This window comes from Poeciliopsis prolifica, unplaced genomic scaffold (genome assembly GCF_027474105.1).
Source record: "Poeciliopsis prolifica strain line A6 unplaced genomic scaffold, Auburn_PproV2 SCAFFOLD083, whole genome shotgun sequence".
Classification (NCBI taxonomy): Eukaryota; Metazoa; Chordata; class Actinopteri; order Cyprinodontiformes; family Poeciliidae; genus Poeciliopsis; species Poeciliopsis prolifica.
In genome coordinates this window covers 968649-980401 of record NW_026562458.1, presented here as the reverse complement: position 1 = coordinate 980401, position 11753 = coordinate 968649, and the positions used below count along the sequence as shown (strand labels likewise).

Sequence of the window (11753 nt, the reverse complement as noted above, 5' to 3'; positions counted from 1 at the left end):
TTGGGGGCTCGTCCGTTCAAATTCCTCCCAAAATTTAAATTCTGGTGTTCTTCTCTCGTTCTGTTTGGTAAGTGTTCATTGTTCTGATTGGCAGTTTTATTTTATGCAGTTGTGTTTAACAGTTGTGTAAAAACATTTGAATGATTGATGAGGAAAAGCCAAAAAAAAAGAAACAAAATAAATTCAGTTTTTGTTACAATTGGCCGAATCAGATTTTAATTTTTTCAGTGAAGAGTTAAATCTTTTCAAATTAAGGTACTGTGGATTAGTTCATAGTTAATAAGGAATAAACACTTTATTTGAAACTTGACGATTTTGCTTGTGTGGTAAAAAGTTTTTTTTATTTTACACCAAAACATAGTCATGGATTGGAATGGCCTAGTTAAAATCCAGACCTGAAACCTACTAAATCTTTTCCAGACTTGAAAATAAATGTTTATAGATAATTTCCATCCTTTCTGACTGAGTTTTAGATTTTTTGTAAAGCTGCTGTACTTCCTCCAAATAAAAATAAGCAAGAAACTGATTTCTGATTTTTTTTGTTTTCCAGGTTGACGTTCTGAATGAAACAGAAAATATTAAGATTTTCTCCATTTTATTATTCAAAGCATCATCATCAGACCTTCATCAACTGGTTTCAAGATGGGAATGTTTTACTGTAAATAAGTTATTTATGAAAGTCAGAGTTGAGATTTTAAAAAAATCTGTTAGAAACAGAACATAAAGAAAAGCAAATGAATAAAATATAGAAGAAAATATGTTTATTGTTCACTAAATACATGAAGTTTAACTGCAGCAAAAATACAAAAGGATCATTTAACATTTGAATCCAAGATTGATTAAAGAACATAGAGAAAAACTGCATTAAATTAAAAGAATCTTTGACTGGAAACAGAAAAACAACCTGGAATAATCCTGGAATATCCTGGAATAATCCCTGCTTCCATCTTTAAAGGACGGGAAGAAGAAGAAATTTCCAAGGAATCTTGTTGGAGTTTCACCAAGAAATAGATTGTAGAGACTGAACTATCTGTTCAACAGTGAGAGAGTTTCTCTGACAGGAGGAAAAACTTTAGACTCTTTAGACTCAAATCAGCTCAGAAACACTGAAGAACAAGAACTGGACCAGAATCCAGGAATCAGAGGTTCAGTGAATGTGGTGTTGAAGGTGTGGAGGAGGATCAGTGAGTCAGAGGAGACTCTGTAGAAGGACAGAATGCCAGCAGGACAGTCCACATACACTGCTACTCTGTTAGAGTCAGAGGAGGAGGAGAGACGAGTTTCTATGTCATTGTGCCTGACAAAGTAACCATGACGATCAGAACAGATCAGACTCCAGGAATCATCATTATATCCAAACAAACAGTCTCTGCTGTTTCCTTTCCTCCTGATTCTTCTGTAACTCACTGATATATCAACATATCCACTCCACTCAACCTCCCAGTAACAGCGACCAGTCAGACCAGTTCTACACAGCAGCTGAGGCCAGTTATCAAATCTGTCTGGATGATCAGGATATGACTGAAGCTCCTCCACAAATGTCACCTTCCTTTTGTCTTCAGACAGTTTGAGTTTTCTGTTCACTGTGTTTGTGTCGATGGTGAGTTGACAGGAATCTGATGGAGAACAAACACAATCCAGCTGCAGTTATTGATCATTTATTGACACTTTGACTCCTGAATGAGTGATGTGACAGTTTGAAGATGGTTGAATGTGAGCTGCTTTGTTGTCATGAATCAGATGAAAAACACACTTACATTTCCTCAGACCTGGAGTCAAGAATCGGCCTCCAGCAGGCTCCACCCTGAAAGGAGGAGGGGGGTCAGACCATCAGTCTCTTTCAGCAGCAAACATGGACATTACATGTCTCTCAGACACACATTGTCCTCCACTGAGACAGGAACAGTCCAACATCTGGATTGCAAACTGCAGTGGATGTAGGAAGGACAGTTGGTGCTGCTGCAGCACAACTCATTTCTCCAAACACAGGAAAAGCTCCAACAGAGAGGAGAAAGGAAATCCCTCAGTAACAACCTGAAGAAACTCACTGAAGCCTAAAAGGACATCAGGAAACTAAGGAAACATTTCTGGAAGCTCCACCTGATTTAATAATCAGCATTAAAATACAATCAATCTAAACTCTGATCAACACCTGGATACCTGATCCATCCACACTCCCACACACAGATGAAGGAATGAAACACTAAACAGCCCTGCTGCTGAAAACCTGCTGTGGCCTCACTGTAATATCCAGAAATACAAACATTACAAAGGAGAAGCTGCATCACATTCAACAAACTTAATGTTTTCCAGCAGACTGACTAAAGACATTTCTCCCTCTTCCTCCTCTATCAGACCTTCTCTGCTCCTGCAGCAGGTTCCTCCATACCTGAGAGCTTCCAGTCTCCAGTGTGGATCCTTCAGTCCAGCCGACAGCAGCTTCACTCCTGAGTCTCCTGGATGATTGTAGCTCAGGTCCAACTCTTTCAGATGGGAGGGGTTGGAGGTCAGAGCTGAGGCCAGAGAAGCACAGCCTTCCTCTGAGACCAAACAGCCTGATAAGCTGCAGACACACAATTCATCACATGATGAGAAAATGACAACATTGAGGTAGAAACCAAGGTCTGAACGGACGGACGGACGGATGGATGGATGGCCCAGAGTTACCTGAGAGTTTCCAGGTTGCAGTTTGGACTCTTCAGTCCAGCAGAGAGAAGCTTCACTCCTGAATCCTGCAGGTTGTTGTAACTCAGGTCCAGTTCTCTGAGACTGGAGGACTGGGAGCTGAGAACTGAGGACAGAGCTTCACAGCTTCTCTCTGAGAGGTTACAGCCACTCAGTCTGAGGAGACAGGGAGGAAAATATGAACTGATTCTTAAAATGTATGATTTTTGTCCCCAGAACAAATAATATCTGTTCAATATTATTTTTGAACAGATTGAAAATATATATATATATATTCCATATTGTTATGATACATGTACTATGAAATGGTTTATTCTATATTTGGGCCTCCAGTCTTAAAAGACTGAAGTACAGCAACCAGCAAAGAGACTGTCAAGAAAAAGATACATTTTTATAATGAACTGCATTAATTTAGTGTTGGCTTCAATACAAAAAATAATTTCTACTACTTGAACATGTAGCATTATGAATAGTCACCAATGAGAGCTGATCTCTCTTTTACTCAGAGGTCAACATTGAGGAGACGATGCACAAGTAAAAAAACTGATAAAGCATGACTCAATATTTATCTCATCATTGACAGATGTTATCATAAATAAATGCAGTAACAATCTGTGTCCTTACAGAGTTTTGTTGGAGGCTTTGACCACAGGCAGCAGCTTCAGAAGAGCATCTTCTGAAGCTGAGTATTTCTTCAGGTCAAACTCACCCAAATATTTGTCTGATGACAATAAGATGAAAATCAGAGCTGACCACTGAGCAGCAGTGAGTTTATCTGTTGAGAGACTTCCTGAATTCAAGGACTGTTGGATCTCTTTCACCAAAGAAAGATCATTCAGTTCATTCAGACAGTGGAACAGATTGATGCTTTTCTCTGCAGACACATTCTCACTGATCTTCTTCTTGATGTACTGAACTGTTTCCTGATTGGTCTGTGAGCCACTTCCTGTCTTTGTCAGCAGACCTTTTAGGAGTCTCTGATTGGTCTGCAGTGAAAGTCCCAGGAGGAAACGGAGGAACAAGTCCAGGTGTCCATTTGGACTCTGTAAGGCCTGGTCAACAGCTCTCTGATGGAGAGACTTTATATTTGGTTTGGAAAAAAATTTAGATAAATATGATGATTGATTTTCTTCCATCAGGTTGACTCCAGAGTTGATGAAGGTCAGATGAACATGAAGAGCAGCCAGAAACTCCTGAACACTCAGATGGACGAAGCAGAACACCTTGTCCTGGTACAGACCTCTTTCCTCTTTAAATATCTGTGTGAACACTCCTGAGTACACTGAGGCTGCTCTGATATCGATGCCACACTCTGTCAGGTCTGATTCATAAAAGATCAGGTTTCCTTTCAGCAGCTGATCAAAAGCCAGTTTTCCCAGAGACTCAATCATCTTCCTGCTCTCTGGACTCCAGTGTGGATCTGTTTCAGCTCCTCCATCATACTTGACCTTCTTCACTTTGGTCTGAACCACCAGGAAGTGGATGTACATCTCAGTCAGGGTTCTGGGCAGCTCTCCTCCCTCTCTGGTCTCCAACACATCCTCCAGAACTGTAGCAGTGATCCAGCAGAAGACTGGGATGTGGCACATGATGTGGAGGCTTCGTGATGTCTTCATGTGGGAGATGATCCTGCTGGCCTGTTTCTCATCTCTGAATCTCTTCCTGAAGTACTCCTCCTTCTGAGGGTCATTGAACCCTCTGACCTCTGTCACCATGCCAACACACTGAGGTGGGATCTGATTGGCTGCTGCAGGTCGTGTGGTTATCCAGAGGAGAGCAGAGGGAAGCAGTTTCCCCCTGATGAGGTTTGTCAGCAGAACATCCACTGAGGTGGACTCTGTAGCATCAGTCAGGATCTCCTTGTTGTGGAAGTCCAGTGGAAGTCGACTCTCATCCAAGCCATCAAAGATGAACAGAACCTGGAAGTGTTCAAAGCTGCAGATTTCTTTGCTTTCACTAAAGAAATGATGAACAAGTTCCACCAAGCTGAACTTTTTCTCTTTCAGCACATTCAGCTCTCTGAAGGTGAATGGAAATATGAACTGGATGTTCTGGTGGGCTTTGTCTTCAGCCCAGTCCAGAGTGAACTTCTGTGTTAGGACTGTTTTCCCAATGCCAGCCACTCCCTTTGTCATCACTGTTCTGATTGGTTGATCTCTTCCAGGTGGGACTTTAAAGATGTCTTCTTGTCTGATTGTTGTTTCTGGTCTGTGTGGTTTCCTGGATGCTGTTTCAATCTGTCTGACCTCATGTTCATCATTGACCTCTCCAGTCCCTCCCTCTGTGATGTAGAGCTCTGTGTAGATCTGGTTCAGAAGGGTTGGACTTCCTGCTTTAGCAATCCCCTCAAACACAGACTGGAACTTCTTCTTCAGACCAGATTTAAGTTGATGTTGACAAACTGCAGCAAGATGTTCTGAATAAGCATAAAACATAAAAAGCAAAAAAACAAATATTTTTAAATTAATTTGAATCAATGTGATTCTGCCTTTTAGACAACAATTAATGTGTGATTTATCAATGAGATTATATATTTTCAGAAATCCTCTCACTCTGCAGACGGTCAGCCAGCTCCTCCTGCTTCATCATCCTCAGGAAGTTCAGTGTGATCTTCATCACTGCCTCTCTGCTGGTCCTCCTCTGCTCTTCTTCCTCACCTTCCAACACTTCATCATCATCTTCTATCTGACTCTCTGAGCATTCTGGGTAATCTGGACTCAGAACTTTCTGGATCTTCTTCAGTTCTTTCTTCATAAAAGTGACAATGTTTTCCTCCAGCAGCTGGAACAGAATAATAGATGGACACATGGGACTGAAATCATGGAGCCAAACACCAGATGGATGTTGAACAGACTGACGGTCCTCTGGTCTACAAAATGCAGCATGGAGATGAATGTGAACAGAACCCATGGAAAAGTTGTTCATGTACAAACCATAAATATGGAGTCCAGCTGTGTTTGATGCTGATGGACAGATGGACCACTGGGAACCTCTGAGCTCTGCTGGTCCACTCTGTGGAGGAACCAGGAACAATTAGGAAGTCAAGAAATATTCATCCAGCAGTTTTCACAGAGGAAATCACCAAGAGTTTCACACTAAAAATACTTGAATCAGAAAAACAGAGCATGACATGAACACAATACAAAGGAGTTAGAAACAGGAAGATGAATCACAGCAGGAGTCTCAAACTCCAGTCCTTAAGGGCCGATGTCCTGCAAATTTTAGATGTGCCTCTGCTGCACCACATCTGAATGGAATAATGAGGTCATGAGCAAGGCTCTGGAGAACTGATCTACACAAGGAGGTAATTTAGACATTTCATTTCAGTGTTTTGTACCAGTGGCACATCTAAAAACTGCAGATATAATTCACATGTCTATGAATTCCAGTAAAACCAGAATCAGTCAGTAAACGTAAAAAAGTTGATGTTGCACTTTAAACAGTCCAAACTGTCAGCAGATCTGATGCTGGTGGAGACAATGTCCCAGAGCTTGGGGACAGTGGAAGTGAAGGCTCTGTCCACACAGGTCTTCAGGATAATGTGGGACATCAATCATGTTCTGATGATTAGATCTGAGATGATGTGGATAATAAGGAGGACTGAGCACTTTGAGCTGCTTTCAATATGAAGGTGCTTTAGAAATAAAATTGATTGATTGTAATATGTGGGTGTGTGTCAATGTGCGGTCCTCTACTGGGTGTTATAATGAGAGCTTTTATAATGTATCCTGGAAATCCTGTTGAGAATAAATAATTCTGTTTTCCTCTATCTCTGAGCTATTTGTATGCTTGTATATACATAAATACACACTGTTAAGAATTAAAAAGAGGAATAACTTGATTTAGCTCGTGAATTCATTCCTCTTAGCCCGAATTCTTTTGTCTGTATACGTGTGCAGAGAGAAACAGCAATCATACGACGTCAGACTTCAGATATCCAGAGTTTTATCCAGAGAAAATTAATGCAAAAAGAATGTTACAATAAGCATCTCACCTAGATCATCAAAAGTCCAAGACATGACAAAACAGAAACAATTAACTGAGTAAAAAGGGAAACAGAAACAAAACAAACAAAAGATGCATGCTTTGGGAATCTCTCACTCAGCACAAAGAGATTCGAACTTCTGATGTAAAACAAACAATTTTATAAGAATGTGTATTTCCCTCATTTAAATATATGCATTAGGAGGTGTGTTTTTCCTTCTTTGGCGGCCTGATTTACAGCGTTCATCTGGAATGTTATCTCTGCCTCAAAATGATTCAACTAGAAAGTTTTTTGTGTTCTATACAAACTGAAACAAAATCTAATGCTAAATAATGACTATAAGTTTGGATCTAAGAACTAAAGTGTTTCTTCTTAAAGAAAAACTGTTTTTGTAAATATCAGAAATATTTTAAAGTGGTTTTCTAAATCTATTATAATATACACTGCATGCAAATAATATGTTTAAAGCTCCTAATGAACTTTTGAACCATGCTAAGGAATTTGTTAATTGCCTGGCAGACAGACTCCATGTCTATGGAGATTCTAGGCCTGTCTTTTCTGTAGAATCCTCCCTAAGAATTTATATAAGTTCAGAGAGTCAGCAGTTGTTTTAGTTTGGATCTTTATCTGAATGTATGTGAACGTAGAGGGTACTTTAACTTTCTATAGTATATTTCATATGTCTCAAAACTATCCTGTGCAGTATTGTGCTAATATAAAATTCTATTTCAACAACACACATGGAGTACACACATGCAAAGCTAAGATTAAAGGAAATTACATACTAGGGATCGCCATATTTCAGGTGTATTTTAGATAGATAGATAGATAGATAGATAGATAGATAGATAGATAGATAGATAGATAGATAGATAGATAGATAGATAGATAGATAGATAGATAGATAGATAGATAGATAGATAGATAGATAGATAGATAGATAGATAGATAGATAGATAGATAAAACAAACTGGGATATTCATACTGGTTCAGTTTCTACAGTTACAGCTTTTAGAAACATCTCACCTCTCTGATGGTGGAGATCCAGGAGATTTAAAGAAAATGCCAATACCCTTTGACCTGTTGCTCTTAAAGGACACACAGCTGGGTTCTGGTTCTGGTTCTGGTTTGAGTCTCTGATGGATCCTGACAGAAACATGATGATTAAAACTTAATCAGCAAAGAGGAGCAGCAGCAGCTTCATCACCACGTCTGTTCTGGCCTGATATAGTGAACGCTGTGTGAAAAGGGCTGTGGACAGTTAGAGATGGTGACCTCACCTCTGACCTTTGCTCTGGCTCTCATCTTCCCCACACAGAGTGGTTTTAGAGGGAGGGACCCCCTCCTCTCTGTCCTCACACTGATCCATGCTGCTGAATCCACATCAGCTCACACACACTTTCTAGCTTCACCTGCAGAGGAAACACACATCATTCATCTGCACATCAACTCTGATCATCCTTTACATCATTAGTGCTGGAAAAAGATCAGCTGCTCCTCCTCTGATTGGCTCTTCTTCTCTGCTTCATATCAGTGTCAGGTGAATGCAATCAGACAGCAGAGAGGCAGAGGAAGCTGCCATCAGCTGCTGCACTTCTATCAGTCCACTAGATGGAGACATGGAGCAACATTTACATTCACTGATTCAACCTGAACAACAGGAAGGATTTTAGTTAATTATTAATCTCTACAAGTGGATTATCTGCTGCATTAATTATCAACTATCTAATAGTCTGAATCAATTGAACACATTTCAACATCAATATTTTAAAATATTTTTTTCTAAAGGAAGAAACAAGAAACTTGGTTCTGACTTTACATTGAAGATCAGAGTTTGATACCAGGAAATGCAAACATAAAACAGTTTGTTCACAGAAGAAACTAAAGAAACATCAGCTGTTCATCATGTTTGATTCCAGATAATCATTGATCTAATATTCCTGTAGATTAACCTTCAAAGAGATTAAACTTTGAGCTGAAATCAGAATTGAATATTTTCTCCAAACATCAGAAAGTAGGAAAATCAAGAAATGTCTTGAGGACAAAGTTCAAGTAGGAAACAAAGCAAACTTACAGTTTGTTCAAATGATCCAAAGAGTTGATGAAGAAAATATGAACAACAACCTGAGACCCAACAGAACCGCAGCAGAACCAAACTGGTGCTACACCTGAACAGGTGAGTTTAAACTGAAAGTATTATGATGAGAAATGAGCCCAGACTGGTCTGACTGGTCTGACTGGTCAGAGTTCTTGGGGAGTCAGAAGAAAGTTTACCTGTTGACGTCTGTCATTTGGACGTGAAACTATCTCCTGGATTTCCTCTTTCCAGATGTTAGTGTAACAGAAACATTTTCACTAAACTTTTTTTTTAAATATATTTCTTTTTCCAAGAAGTTTCTGGGCTCTAGTGGCTTTTATTCAAAAGTAGGCTGACAGGAAAGAGAGGAAGACATGCGGCAAATGTCGCTGTGTCTGGGAATCGAACTCACAACGAGGAATAAGGTCTTCAAACATGGGTCACACAAAACCCCTGCACCACATTTTCACTTAACTGATCTCAGAGCTGCTTCTGGTTCAGGAACAAAAGCTCTGAAATGTTGATTTTTGCTCTTTTCCAGCTCCACAGTTTGCATTACATCAAAACTGCAGCAGCAGATCAAGAAATAATGAGGGTGTACTTACTTTTGGCTATGACTGTCAAGGTGATTGATGGTAAAAATAATTAATATTTTCGTTTATGTAACATGTCATAGAAAAAACACATTTTAATTTTTCAAAGTGATAATTTACCCATGATATTCATACATTCATAAATGTCAGATTTTTAAAACAATTTTTTCTGACTGAATATTTATTTTCAAAACTAAGGAATTAATTTTGTGTTTTTTTAAAACTACATATTTAATTATCTTTTTCATGTCTAGTTGTTCAGTCAGACGCTCCATCATGTCATGTTTCAGTTTTTCCTCCATTCAGCAACAGTTGGTGAACTGGGTTTAATCCAGTTTAGTCTAATTGTCTTTCTTGCTACCAGCAGCAGAAGGTGCAACAATATGTAACATTGATGTTTAGTGAGTAAATCCTTGGTGTTTATGTCCAGCAGAAACAGAAGAGGCTCCATGGGGAGATCTGTCCTCAGAATGTCCTCAGTCTCCTGTTTCATTTCCTCCCAGAAAGTCTTTATTTGTGTTCAGAACCAGAAGACGTGTGTGATGACCGACCATTCAACACATTCCTCCAACATCCATCTGTGGTTGGAATCCTGGAAATGAACGTTTTGAAAGTACCAGCTGGTGCAGGAGGAGGTGCAGGAGGCGCTGTAGTGACAGCATTGGAATATAAATGCACACCACACTTTTCAGATTTGTATTTGTACATTTGAAAAAATAAATATAATTTCCCCAAAGTAATTACTTATTAGTTTTCGTCTTGGCTTTTATTTTTATGTTCAACCTCTAAAACTTTACAGCAGTTTTCTACTGACTGTGGACAATTCATAAGAAAATAGTTTAAAAAATACTTTAATCATTTTTGTGCCGTTATTGATACAGAAAATACAAAACATTATTGACTGGCCTTCTTAAAGAAGCCATAAAGTTGTGTATTTCTTTGTGTGACCGCTAGATGGAGCTGTTTTCAATTTTTAGCTTTGAAACTAAATGTTTGAAAAAGGAGCAATTCCCTCTAATGTCCACTAGGGGGCAACAGATCATAGGGGATTATTGGTTTGGATCTGGATTCCGGGATAAATAACCAGAAAACTGACTAAATAAAGATCATAATTTAAAATCTGTTTGATGAAAACATGAATTCTGTCTTCAAATAAGTCACTTTGTGAGTTTATATCTTTATAAAGTTCCTCATATGAAGGGAATTTCCCTCTCTTTGGTGGTTTCCTTTTCGGTTTCTTAGCCTGTTGAGTAATTTCTGTTTTTAGGTCACAGATCCACTGAGGTCATAAAACACCTGGAACTGAGTAATAAAACAACAACAAAGTCTTATTACAGTTTCAGTTATCAATCATATTAGCATAAAATTATAAAATCAAGAAAGAGAAATTAAAAATAATAGTATTTGTTTCATGTTTTGCTCTTTTTATGTATTTTTCTGACTTTATTTGGGAGGAATGTAATGTTTTCAAGGTTTTAAGAAAAAAATCCAGCAAAATATAGAGCTTTGGAGCTGACCTCACTGCATGTGACCTGTACGTCGCTCGGCGCCATGTTGGTGCTAACTTTTCATACCTGGAATAATTGACAGTTCAACTACCTGCAGAGTCACATATACATGTAACAGGTGGCACCATTAGGTGTCGCTCTCCCCACAGCCTGAGGCTCCATAAAGGGGAAGATGGAGGATGATGGCCAGGTGTGGCGCTGGGGTTCGGTTTCGAATCGGAAAAAGTGGAGGGAGCCGAGAGGAGAAAACAAATAGCATATCGAAATTGGAAAAGGTGGATTGAGCATAAACTGGAATGTGAATGGTTCGGTTGGAAATGGAGATAGGAGATGAGGAAGACATGGATTTTGATGGGTGGACGCCAGTGAGGAGAGGAAGAGGGAGAGAACATGGAAGAAATAAAATAGATGAAGGAAAGGGAATTTGTGATATACAAGGAAGTAAACGAGAACTGGAAGGAAGTAGTTCAGAGGAAGAAAGGATAGTTAGGAGGAAAGTTGTGCAGGAGGAATTTAAAATATTAAAATTTAAGAGACCTGAGGTAGTTCACTGCAGAACTCCTCGAACAGTTCCTCGTTCTCCTTGAATTCGCTGCAGAACAGAGAACGGAAAAAACTCACAGCCCTCTCTCTGATCTGCCCTGGTTCACTCAATTGCTGCCCCGTGTCTGACAGCAAGGAGTGGATCAGTTTCCTCTGCCCGTGCTTCCTCTCCAAGCTGAAAAAAAAAGCTAGAGGGAGCATCCATCTCCGAGATGTTCTGAATCCGGGACCTGACCAACGCGCCTTGGACTTTACTCTCCAACAGGTTTGCTAAGTCTAGCTTTTTAGATTTGAGAGCTTCAACATGCTCTCGATTTCCTGTGGAGTCACTAAGGCGTTCTAATTCCACAATGCTGATCTCC

General features: G+C 39.5%; 1 protein-coding gene across 1 annotated transcript; it reads right to left on the bottom strand.

Annotated features, from left to right (window-relative positions):
- Positions 1–776: 776 nt before the first annotated feature.
- On the bottom strand, positions 777–8120 carry LOC129353053 (NLR family CARD domain-containing protein 3-like). Its single transcript, XM_055022261.1, has 9 exons — positions 7951–8120; positions 7697–7816; positions 5619–5697; positions 5238–5466; positions 3310–5101; positions 2668–2841; positions 2390–2563; positions 1758–1804; positions 777–1616 (listed from the first exon to the last, which is right to left on the bottom strand). Exons 1-9 carry the CDS (start codon positions 8037–8039, stop codon positions 1093–1095), a joined length of 3228 nt encoding a protein of 1075 aa, XP_054878236.1. The 5' UTR covers positions 8040–8120; the 3' UTR covers positions 777–1092.
- Positions 8121–11753: the final 3633 nt, after the last annotated feature.

Bases quoted from the DNA above. Each gene is read 5' to 3' on its own strand.
- LOC129353053 (XM_055022261.1), bottom strand. From the start codon at position 8,039: ATGGATCAGTGTGAGGACAGAGAGGAGGGGGTCCCTCCCTCTAAAACC. The intron at 7,817-7,950 runs GTGAGGTCACCA...TGTTTCTGTCAG, and splicing joins AGCCAGAGCAAAGGTCAGAG to GATCCATCAGAGACTCAAAC. The intron at 5,698-7,696 runs GTGAGATGTTTC...GTTCCTCCACAG, and splicing joins GGATCTCCACCATCAGAGAG to AGTGGACCAGCAGAGCTCAG.